Source organism: Uloborus diversus, chromosome 7 (genome assembly GCF_026930045.1).
Source record: "Uloborus diversus isolate 005 chromosome 7, Udiv.v.3.1, whole genome shotgun sequence".
In the NCBI taxonomy this organism is placed as follows: Eukaryota; Metazoa; Arthropoda; class Arachnida; order Araneae; family Uloboridae; genus Uloborus; species Uloborus diversus.
The window spans coordinates 71,122,032-71,135,206 of NC_072737.1; the positions used below are offsets into that span (position 1 = coordinate 71,122,032).

Below are 13,175 nucleotides of genomic sequence, written 5' to 3' on the forward strand. Positions count from 1 at the left end.
CTCATCATTTTATCTATTTTAAAGCTAGCAATAATAGTTGATTTAAAATATTTTGATGTAAGTTAATAGTGTTCACATAATATTATTTTAGCAATTTAAAACAACTTTTTCGTAAATATCAAAGTATGTTTTTATAAGAGTTAACCTGCAATTAGTAGTCAGCACAGTCTCAACTTAACCGTTTGTGTGCAATACAGTATTTTAAATCTATTGTGCATACATCACCTCCCACCCACAGCTTTCCAGTTGAACTTTGATCCGACCGCTGGCTTAAAGTCACCCGTCTTATTGGGGGCTCCCAAATCTCGAAACAATGCGAGAATCGTTACTTAAAAAAAGGAAAAGTACTTGAAAAAAATGTTTCCAAATAATTGAAAATCTTGAAAATTTAGGATAATGTGATTGTAAACCTTGCACTTTCAAATGTTTTGCAAATACAAAGGAGAAAGAGATCCAAAATGTGCCACATTCATCTCCTTGATAGATCCTGTGAATCAAAAATGCAAAACTAACGTTCTCGCGTTTTTGCAGCATTTTGCTTATGTTACGTTTTTTGTGACTCATCTATTTCATGACTTGCCATTTATTTGATCCCGAAAACAATATTTTGGAAGTTCTTTTGCTATTGCCTGCTTTTATCTTACTTCTACTGAATACTATTAATCTGTTTAGAAGGAGAACACAATTGTTTCACTACTTGCTAGTCCGACAAGAAGCCATGTCAGCCTAGTTGGAAACTAGGGGCCTGGGCCTTGGGGGGGGGGGCGGCGACACTGACGCAAAGAATAAAGAAAAAAGAAAGAAAGAAATGAAGGAAAAAAAAGAAAGAAAGAAAAGGGGGAAGGGAAACTCCGAATAAGCGAAAACGTTAAGATAAAGTAAAATTTAGTTTTCAGGCATTTACTGTTAAGGCACTTAAAATAGTGTTCATTGTTTTCTAATAAGCACTTTTGAATTTGTTTCTTTTTTTCCCTTTTCCTTTATTTTTTCTTCTATTTTCTTTCTTTTTCTTTTCTTTTCTTCTTTTTTAATTTCTGGGGGGGGGGGGGGGGGGTTGGCCGGCGACATAAGTGACAAGGTTCTTTGATCTCTGCGACCCTGACTACCTGTACTCTTTTTCATTTTATGCACTACTTGTGGTTGAAAAAAAAATGCTTTTATGAGAAAGCTTTAGTCATATCTATTTTTAACTGGGTGTTTCTTACAAAATTTCAACAATTCTATAAAGCCATACAGTCAAGTATTAAAATGTGTGTAGTATTATACAGGGTTAGCATAAAAGAATATCCTGGTTTTAAAAATTTATATATTGCATAAACATATATGTACTTACCACTATAAATAATACATAAAAATAATGATAAACCGTGAAAGTATTTTTTACATGCGCAATTACTTAAATGGGCACGTTCCGCACTAGTGCAGCCAGATATTCCTTTTGGAAGGTTTTTTTTGGTCACAACAGTCCTTCCACGTGTAGTAACTACTGTATTTGGATTGGAAACAATGTTGAAACCAAGACCTTTGGGGGTTGGGGGTTTATCCGCATACCCCCCACCTTGCCATGCCACTGACGTTCCACAACGCTGGATGGCCGGGTAGGTGATAATGATTTACCCTTTTCGTGATGGCCACCCAAATCCTCAATCCTAACTCCGTGTGATTTTTTTAATGAGGTTTCGTCACAGAGAGTGTTTAAACACCATTGTAGCAACGTTGGCAAGAACGGAATGATCGCGTATGTGTAGCATTGCAAAAAAATGACAGCGAAACACTCCAAAATGTATGTTATAGATGTGTGTCAGGTTACGAAAGGGGCACAAATCAAATATTTGTAAGTGAAAAAAAAAAAAAAAAACTTTCAGTTTATCTTTATTTTTATGTATTATTTATAATGCTAAGTGTAATAGTTTATGAAATATAAATTTTTAAAGCGGGATATTTTTTTATGCTAACCCTGTATAACGCGTTTATCTGACAAATACTAAGCGAGTATGACCCGGCACATAGATTAATTCATTTTTGCTTTACAGAAACGAGATGTAAGATTTAGCTTATGGCGCAAATATTTGAAACACACCTGAAATCCATTAAAAAAGGTATATTTTTCTCGTAGCCAAATTAAAAGCAAATAAGCAGTCCTAGCTAAAATGCGAGTTATTGTTGAAACTACGCGTACTTTCTTTCAATTCGGTTATATTTTCAGAACTGTTAAATAAATCAAATTCTTTGTCATTTTTACTGCCCTATCATAACTAAAGCAACGGAGCCGGGGATTTTTATTTGGTTCATTCAAAAGAAAACAAAAGCGAGGTAAGCTGATTCTTTAGTTTGTTTCTAAACTCTGTTTTCAAAAAACCTATTAGCTAGTTTAATTTATTTCTTTTCTCCCCCTATTGCAGAATTACAATGCATTTTATGCATTCCTAAACTATAACGCTCCCTATATTACAAAAGTAGTTTAATTTTGGTCAAACGAACCTCAGATTGAAATCTTCTTAATGCGATATTCAACTTCGATTCCGCACCTGAAACCACAAGGTTTAGAAACTTATGGTCAGAACTGATGGATACCGGTGGCTACAGACAGTATTCATTTATGAAAGTTTTGCCGAGTTTCTCAAATGTACGATAATTCGACTCTGCGTTCAAATGTATATACAGATGGGTGACAAAATAGTACAAACACATACGAAAAATGCATGATCCTTTTCAAAGAAGCAGTACGCACGTGTCATTTTGCACTCAAGTTTGTCACCAAGCGGTTATGAAATCATCGCCTCGACCCCTGTCATACGTGTTGCAGCACTTGCCGTACGTTCTGAAAACGTATGGCAAAAACAGGCATGATTATGGGACCGCGATGCGCTTATTTAGGGACTGTCTACAAATGATGTCACGCTTTGAGGCGGGAGGGAGCTCGTGAAATTGGGACATTTTGTTTCAAGCGGAAGGGAGGGGGTAGTAAGAAATGTGACTTCACGCGTTTTTTAACAAGAAAATATTTATGAATAAAATAATAGTTTAAAAAATTAAAAAGACACGTTTTAGTAGCAAAATGAACTAAAAAGTTAAAAATAATCTTTGGATGACAAGTATATAAAGTAATTGACCAAACACTTTTAAATTTCTTCCACTTGTTATCCATGCAAAATGTAAATAGGCAGCCCCCACCCATGCTTTTTTTATTACAGTAAGATTAAGTGTTTGGCCAATTACTTTATATACTTGACATCCAAAGAATATTTTAAACTTTTTAGTTCATTTTGTTACTAAAGCGTGTTTTTTTTTAGTTTTTTAAACTATTATTTTTTTCAAATAAGATTTAGGTACTAAATATTGCTAACACTTGTAACTCTTAAATGAAATCTTTGTGCGTGTATTCGATTTTATAATGGAATGTATCTTAGTATTCTATTGCATTATTTGCATCAGACATTTTTAATGCTTTCTGGTAAAGTTATGTGCAAATCACGTCTGATTAGTACGTTGTAAGTAATTCTAATAAGCCACTGGCTATTTGTTCAAAGGATAGCTGGACCCACAAACATGCAAGTTAAGCTAATAAAAGCGTGTTAATTAGAATAAACTAATAACTTATCGTTAATAAATTTTATAGAATATTGCATTGTCATCGGGTCGGAGGTTGCATTCCAAATTTAAAAGAATCCGATCACAAAAAGTGGTCGCACATTGAGTTGCAAGATTATAATTTTAATTTTTAATTTCGGTGTAGAAGTGATTAGAACGCAAGCCCAATGATTCCCGGAGGTGGACGTCAGAGAAGACCCGCGCCTTAGACCGCTCGGCTACGAACGCTCATAAAGTGGTGGAATGTACTAACAGTAATAAGCCACTAGCTCTTAGTCCAAAGGAGAGTTACTCACAAACATACAAGTGAAGCTAATAAAATCTGTTAAAAATAGCTAGACATGTGACAAAGGGGAAGGGTGAGGTTATGTACGACACTATGCTACTTTATAGTTCTTCATCAGTTGTGTTACCCAGTCGCCGATATGTGGCATACGGATGTGGAAGTGATGGGAGTGAGCAATGTGTCCTTGGTGGGATGTATCCAGTTACCTTTCTGATGGTAATCTATTGCTTTCCCGCTGAGTCAAAAGAATCTCAAGGCTAGCTGGGTTATGTTGTTTCTGACTACACAAAACATGACTCCCCACTAAGAAGAAATTTCAGAAACTGACGTTCTACAAACGCATTTTACCCTGTTTTTGAGGAGATTTGGAGAAAGGTCAGAGGATTTGAGATGTGAGGGTTTCAGAATGTTTTTTACATTGAAGTTTTAAAAATGCAGCTATAGGATGCAGCAATGTTAGAATGGTGGAGCAAGGAATAGTTGCTCTTTCATAGGAATTTTGGAAAATTGAAAGCCTAAACATGCATTTTTAGGCAATCATTGGTGACATCAGTTAAAATGTCAGACATTATTTAGAAAAGAAAGTGCAGTTTCTGAAATGAAGTGAAAAAAAAAACGCTAAATAAAATTTCCACATAAATAAGTACTATCACATCAATAACGAACATTTCGGGAGGAGCCAGTGCTTGGTTACCTACCCCCTTTGGCTACGCCACTGCTTTAACGTGTAAAAACTCTATTTTAGGAAACGTTAATCCTAGATGCATATTTCGAATTTCTAATATGACAAAAAATATATACATATGTATAAATACTGGGCTAAGATACATTTATTTCTTTTTCTCTAGATTTGCAAGTGCAAATGAAATGGCTCTCTTTATTTGAACAAGTTTTGCTCCTTAATCACAATGAAAAATACAAGGGAAAAAATAGACACGTGTAACAGCTTAAGTAAATGGAAAGCAAGTTATGTTTTCCAAAATGTAAGCGAATATGTAAATATAGACCAACAGTACGAAGAGGGTAAGTTTGGATTATTAGTATATTATGTTCCGTTACAGCCACCTACAGATCAGCAAGTTTTTTTTCACCTTTTTTTAAAAAATTAAATTTTTCTATAGCAATTTTAATCCATCCTGTGCTTTTCTGTTTCATCTAAGTTGTATTTGGTCTAAGAAAGCTTAGCACAGGAGCTGTAGTGTTGCTAAAAATTGAACTAGGAGAAGATTCCTTATCCCTTGCAACTATTTTTGCTCCTTTATAGACAGTACTGTTTATTTTGCTTTCTTTGGTTACAACTACAAATGGCGGATTCACCTTATCAAATTATCCTTTTGAATTTTTAAGTTGTCTTCCTTGTATCTTGAAAAAAAAAATAAAAAGTAAAAGTTTTTTTTTTTTCAAACGAAGTAAATAAGATTCTTTGAGTTTTTATGATATTAATGTTCCTGTAAAAAAAGATAACGTAGTGAAATTATGTTGATTTTTTTTTTTTTAACAATTCATTTTTGAAGTAATTGGCGAGTTTCTTACATTGTAACTCATCTCAATTATTATACACTTAATTGTTTTACATCTTTTTTTTATTTTAAAAATTCGTTTAGTTGAGTATTGCAGAGGATTGTGATAGTTAGAATTCAGAGTCGAACAAATTGAGAGGGTAGGATTTTACCTTTTTTGAAATAGATATTAGTATCATTTTTGAGTGCAAATGCTTCACTCGTTTCTCGAAATCATGGCTACCAAAAGATGAAAAGTATGTTTCGGGGCAATATCAAGGCAAAAACTTGAGTTAAGTATCAAGTTAAAAGTAGTTTATGTATAGGAAAGATATCTCGTTTAGTTCAGGACGACCCTGTAGTTGATTTTGATTTTTAAACTTATGCTCAACATTTTCATGTCTTTTACGGAAGAACTAATTTTAGTAACCAACATATATCCACTAAATCAATCCTTATTTATACATTTTCAGCGTATGAATAAAAATAATAAATCGCTATATTTCAGAACTAAATTGAAGGTAGAATTTAAGTAATAAATTTATGCATAATTCAGTTTGAAAGAAGAAAAAAAAGTTTCTAAGGAATTTTTGAAAAACTAGTAGATTATGCTTCATGAGTTTTATAAAACTTTACATGCGAAAAATTCACATAAACGCATGCTCAAATCTCACAAAACCTTAGTCGCTATTACATGAGCTTTTGACCCAAAGAAACAAGAATCGTTGTAAATCGCGAAATGTGTCTTAATATTAAAGATTCCACGAAAGTGAGCGATTCTCCCCCACCCCCAAAAGTAAGCTTCATACCAGTTCAAAAATTGAATCAGAGTGGCATTTGGTTGCATTATATGTATCTTAATTCAAGACTTGCCAACACGTCGTTGTTACCATGTCATAGTTAATAATTAATCATTGCCTGCAGAGGTTGGACTTTTTTTTATCAACCTTTAAGACAACACAAGAAAACATTACAGCACAAAGAGAGGAAATAACACCCCTAGCCCCGGTGGGAATCGAAACCATGACCTCAGCATTCGAAGCGAAACTTCTACCTCAGAAACCAACACGATGAGCGAAGTATTCACACTTCTACCCCTTGATATGTTGGATTGCCCCAAAATTATTTACCTCAAACATATATAGGCAATCTCTTCAGATTGTTAGTATTACTGTTGCAGCGTTAAAGTCTCCAGGCATTCCAATAATATAAAGCACAGTACTCCACGTACTATATAACCACCAGTTGTATTACAGGAAACATTTAGGCTCTTTATGAAACATCTCAAAGCAACAACTGTGATTGTACACGAGCTTCGTCATGGACATTCAGTGGCTGAAACAGTGCCCAACGTCACCAAAACTTGAAGAGTAGGCACGACAAGAGGCAGAGACAGTTTATAAATTATTTAGTGTCGTAGCCAGTTACATAAGTAATTCAATTAATACATTTGTTTTACATAGTTATTCACTTTCAATGAACAAATTGCTCATTTCGATCTTTTTCTTTGTAGGAACTAAAGAATATTTTTGGAAACGACGCTACACCATCGCTATGCATGGATTCGCAGTTTATTTTCTTTTGAATGCTCACAGAATCAATATGAGTGTTGCCATAGTAGCAATGGTGGATTTCTCAGATTACGAAAATTTTAATATTCAACGAGTCTCAAATGCATCGACAGATATTATTAATGAACTTTTGCATGGTCAAGTATAACAATTTATCTTTAATTTACGAGTTTGAGGTTTTTTAGATACCGATACGTAACTTGAAAACCTTATACTTATAATTTAAAAATAACATTGAAATTTTTCTTTGACTGTCGGCTAATTAAAAAGAAAATTTTGTATAAAAATTTTTTTTAACATTTGATCACCAGAGTTGAAAATTTTAACTATGAGTCCTGTTTAGAAAATTACGGAAAAAATGAGGTAGGAAGAAAAAACAGCATTGACGATTATGACCTTTTGCAATGACAATTTCACTATCATGAAGTATCAAACTCTTTGCTGTGTATGTTTTTTTATGCAGTTTATCCGTGTATAACTGAAACAAATGAAAGTAAAGGTAGGTGAAGCGAAAAATCTCGACTTAAGAAAAAAAAGTTAAAATTTAAGCATAACAAAAATTTTATCTTAACATCCTACCTTTCTCAATGTAGGCGCAGATGTCAATAAAATCGATCTGTACGGAAAAAAAACTAAATAAATTATTTATTATTAAAAAAAAATAGCGTTACCACAGCAAAACCAGAGCTATACGCCCCACTCCATCAGGCAATATGTCCCAACTGAAAACAAGTCACCAAACATATCAAACAATTTGTAGAAAATTAATCTGGTATTTAATGACGATGCTTCAATGAATACACACACGTGGGATAAATTTGCAAAGTGATTACTATGCAAAATTAAAGAATAGGTACTTAAGGAATATGAAAGTACGAGCATTGTCCTACATAATGATATATTTTCTCTTTTAGCAAATCAGTAAGTACAATTGGAGCCCGAAAATCCAAAGTGGAATTTTAGGAGCTGGATTTGCTGGTTATGTGTTGTTTTTGATAATTGGTGGAACACTGGCAGAAACCTTTGGACCCAGAACAATACTTATCATTGGTACATTCATTTCATCCTTCACAACGGCGATTACTCCATTAACAGCTAACGTGAGCCCTTATTTTTTGATGTTTGTCCAATGTGTTCGAGGAATTGCACAGGTGAGTTTAAGATAACATTATTCTACAGAAATAGTAAAATGACAATTCACGTCATTAAAGAGTACAGATGTATTGACCATATATGCTATTTCATCCGTTATAAAGTTGCTACACATATGTACAAAGTGTACATTTATCGGGAGGGACACAGCAAAATAGCATACTTGCACATAATATTGATATTCTGGAAGCGTCAAAAGACAACGATGGAACTCTGCTCTGAGAGGAACAAAATAATGTTTGTATTAGAACCTTCTATAAGAAATGCACTTTACCTTACGACTTGTCCAGGGAATTCGAGGGGTTTTTTTTTTTTAGCGCACGTTAATCTATAATATTAACTGCTGTGCGCGTCTGTCTGTGTGTCTCCTCCGAACTCTATCTCCTCCGAGCTGGCAATATCTACCAGGTCAACACCAGTACCGTTGGATGCAGGACTTCCAGAGAAGGCCATTCCGCCTTGTTCGAAAAAAAAAATACATTGGTTATTTTATTTTTAAATTCCAATGACACAATTTTCATACAATTCTATAACATGAGGGTAAAAAAATTCTTGCACATATTAATATTATATGTCCATCGAAAGCGTTGATTTTTCTGCTAGAAATGGCATCTGTTCGAAATTTCTAAGTTGAATAAAAAACAAGTAATAAACGTTTTAGTAACATGTATGAAAACTTTCATTAACTCAATTCAGTGCATATTTAGTGTTTCATCTCATCTACCTGTCGATAGCTATTATGGCGTATATATCATATATTGCTTTTCGTCTGACTGTTAAAGGCTTTTCTCAAGTCTTAAAGTAACTTTTTTCGCACGAGATTGAAAAAAAAAAGTAATCGGATTTAGGTGATTATTTTCCATTTTAATGGAACTTTGATGCAATTTAATTGATCTTTTACATCTTTTCGCTGATTGGACACTTACTTATTATCTAAACATTTGAAGTTAAAATGTTTGAAATTTAATGAAACATAAACGTTTAAAGAAATTAGTTTTCACTGCGCATGCGCTAAAGATGATAATTTATAACTTTTATAATCTTAACTCCAACTAGATTCACAAACTCATAATAAAATTCCAGTTCAGTATGTTAAAAATTCAGAAGGTTATCAGCGATCTAATGAGAGTCGAATTTGAATAGCTTTTGGATAGGTGACGAATCGTAAGGGATCGTTCACAAATATTTTTATCATGAACCACACTGAAGCGATTGCAAGCAAATGTTTCAACTCGTGAACGACTCCCACCGAGCCATTGCCTAAGTGCTTGGGAATATAGTTGGGGTTTAGCTTATAAAAGTTATAAATTACTTTTAAATAAAAAAACCGCCTTCAAAAAATACCCAGGAACTAAAAAGCAAAAAATAACTGATTACACTTACATTCTATTTCCTACCCAAACATAAAAATGAAATTTATTTTACAATTCCAGTACAAAAATCAACTAAACTAAACACCAAATTATAAAATAAACACTGATTTAAATTACTATACGATGAATTATTTTAAATACCTAACTAATTATATACGGTCTCTTAATTTTTAATAACCATTTAAAGTCGGAGCCTCCCTTAAACAACTACATAACGTAAATGACAACCCACCGAATCCTGGATTAAACACTAATTTAACTATACGCGAAATTAGTCTTTAAAAACTAAACCTACTCAGTTACGTTAGGTTTATACTTACGCTACTTTGTTTATCAATGGGTTTTATATTTAACCGTTTGTAAGGGAAATTGCATGAAATTTATTTTTTTTTTACCCTTAACTTTTCCCTACAGAACAAATAGGGTAAATCAAAGATTTGGAACCTAAGTTAACCACTCCTAAACAAAACCACCACTAAACAAAAAAGAAAAAAAAGCATAAAAACCGGTTCACTAAGTGAGACAATGTACAAAGTTAATAAAGTACAAATCAATTTAAATGAGAGTATGATATTTAAAGAGTTCCTTTAATTTCTTCAAACATGAACTTGATTAACATTAGACCGCCGAGGAACTCTGCTGTTTCAAACAAAAAGACTTTTCTTTATCGGTACAGGCAGGGGCGTGCACAGAAATTTTGGAGCCCATCACAAATGACTTTTCCGGGCCCCTCTCCATATTGTTTACTCCTATATTTCACCGTTAGTTACAAAAATATTGGGCCCCCTCCAGGCTCGGGCCAACAGGTGTCCCTCCCCCCCCCCCTGTGCACGCCCCTGTGTACAGGTGTCTTCGAGTATTTATGGAACATTGTACAAAGGAAAAACAAATCCGACGAGTTCAGATCTTCCTCCTTTTAAGCCTGCTAATTAATATAACCCTAATTCCAAATTGTACTGGCGGCATCGTGAAATAGTAAATTCAGAATATTGGTCAAACTTCAGAAATCATACACAGTTATAATGTATATTATTAAAGAATATAAATTAAATCGTGGGGGAGGATGTTCTGTATTCAATTCATCCTCAATTGAACACTAAATATATTTAAAAATTGGAATAGTAAATAAAGAACTTTATATTTTAGTGCCTAAATAAAGTTATTTATTAGTAAATAAAATATTAAGGTAATTGATTCAACTGTTAAAGTAGCAAAATATATTTAATTTACTGCTTTGCTACGCAGTAATAAATACATTAGTAACACCTATAATAAAAAATTACCATGCGGCGCAGAGTTGAGAAAATTTATCATCCATGTGCCGCGAGAATTAAATATCGTTCAAGAGAAAGCCAAAAGCTTAGGTGTGAAAATACACGAATCACAGCAACACCACGTAACCATGACGTATGAAATTTAAAGTTTCTTGAATTTCTCCCTGACCCCTTATCAGATCCAGACCAAATTAAAATGGGACCATCTGGGAAGTATAATCTTCCAAACAAAAAAAAGAAAAAAATTCAAATCGGTCCACTAGGTGTTGGAATAATTAAAAAACACACAAAAAGCTGCAATACGAAATCATAACCTCCTTTTTTGAAGTCGGTTGATAAATTACCATCTTTCGCGCATGCACAGTGAAAAATTACTTGCTTTAAATGTTAATATTTCATCAAATTTTCAACATTTCAACTTCAAATATAAGTATTGCACTTCTCTTGTGTGTTGTCAACATTTCTGAAAGATTGGTAAGTTTTGGTGAAAAGCGTGTCATCGGCTAACCCATCAATAAAAATTCGTAGTTTTAAAAGAAGTTCCTATATCTTTATGAATATCAGTGATACTTTCTCGAAAGTATGTAAAATAATTGTACATATTAGGCTTACTATTATCTGAAATTTGCAGCTTATCCCCAGCTATTTACGATCAAGAAGGATCTAAAAATATTTTTGCTTTCTTCAATTTGTTGCTGATTTCTTAAATGCATAGGCTAATTAATTTGTATTGGAAAATGACAGCGGGAGTACTCCTTTTAAGTGAAAAAATCTGTAGAGCAATTATGGTCTCTTATTCTTCGAGAAGTCCATGAAAATGATTTTTTGAAAGTGCCCCAATACTTTTGGTGATATAGTGTAAATAAAAACTGTTCGTTTTTTACTTCCTTTTACAAAAAAGGAAGTATTGTATTCGCGAAAAAATTTTCACTCAAAAATCGCCCTTAATTTCCATTTTGCTCACCCCCAAATGAATGTTGAGTTTTTTTTTCGATTCGACCACATGCGGAAAAGTGCCTAAGAATGTATAGACACGCGAAATATCCATTTTGACCATCATCGAGGTAATTACAACGACTTTTCTCGTGACGTCTGTATGTATGTGCGTATGTGTGTATGTGCGTATGTGCGTATGTGCGTATGTATCTCGCATAACTCAAAAATGGTATGTCCTAGAAAGTTGAAATTTGGTACATAGACTCGTAGTGGGGTCTAGTTGTGCACCTCCTATTTTGGTTGCATTCGGGTGTTTCTAAAGGGGTCTTTTGCACCTTTTTGGGGGGAAATCATTGTTAATTTCGATGCAAACTCAAGTGGTGTTATAATTTGGCGGTCACTTGGCGATATATCGCCAGTCTTTTGGTTGCCAAGTTTTGTCGCCAACTTGGCGAAAAATTTGGCGATTTTTTTTTTTTTTTAAAATCTGCTTTCAATGTGGCCATTGCTAGTGATATTTAAAGAGTTAGAGAGAGAATCCCATTAAAATTGCAATAATAGGGAAATAGCATTAAATTGGTGTAAAAGGAAGTCATGTGATGCACACATCAGCTCGTTTTTTTTTTTTTTTCTTAAAAATGCAAGAACAGAAGACCGTAGTTTCTATCCTTAAAAAATATTTTTTTCGAATTTCGAATAACTTTTTTTTTTGTTTTTAAAGTTGAAAAGTGTTCCTATTAACCCCATTTTACTGTACGATAAGTGCATGAATAACAGACTATACACATGATGAGCACAATTGATGAAACATGGAGTCATATACAATCTTATTGTTCGGTTGCTTTATGTATATACTAGTTTACTACTCGGCGTTGCTCGGGTGCTTTTCAATGCAACATATCTTTTGGACTATCAAATGAATGAATTCTATCTAAATGAGCGTAAAAAAATACATTCACCCCCTTTCTAGGCTCAAATCTTCAAAATACTTTAAATAACACAGAAAATCAATCATTTGCTGAAAAAGTAACATCACTTAAAGCAACGAGCTGATGTGTGCATCACATGACTTCCTTTTACTCCAATTTAATGTCATTTCCCCATTATTCGCTATTTTAATGTGATTCAATATTTATTCTCTAAATATCACCAACAATGGCCAAATTGAAACCAAAAAAAAAAAAAAACTCCGCCAAATTTGTCGCCAAGTTGGCGACAAAACTTGGCGACCAAAAGACTGGCGATATATCGCCAAGTGTCCGACAAATTATAACGCCACTTGAGTTTACATCGAAATTAACAATGATTTCCCCCCAAAAAGGTGCAAAAGACCCCCTTAGGAACATCCGAAAGCAACCAAAAGGGGAGGTGCACAACTAGACCCCACTACGAGTCTATGTACCAAATTTCAACTTTCTAGGACATACCATTTTTGAGTTATGCGAGATACATACGCACATACGCACATACGCACATACACACATACGCACATA

General features: G+C 33.7%; 1 protein-coding gene across 1 annotated transcript in view; it reads left to right on the plus strand.

Moving 5' to 3' along the window:
* The first annotated feature begins 2,257 nt into the window (after window positions 1-2,257).
* The window catches only part of LOC129226114 (sialin-like), a 45,876-nt gene continuing 34,958 nt past the window's right edge, over window positions 2,258-13,175 (plus strand). The window contains exons 1-4 of the mRNA XM_054860712.1: window positions 2,258-2,313; window positions 4,726-4,900; window positions 6,890-7,089; window positions 7,862-8,098. Coding sequence (XP_054716687.1) covers window positions 4,786-4,900; window positions 6,890-7,089; window positions 7,862-8,098 — 552 coding nt within the window. The 5' untranslated portion in view covers window positions 2,258-2,313; window positions 4,726-4,785. The remainder of the gene's footprint in view (window positions 2,314-4,725; window positions 4,901-6,889; window positions 7,090-7,861; window positions 8,099-13,175) is intronic.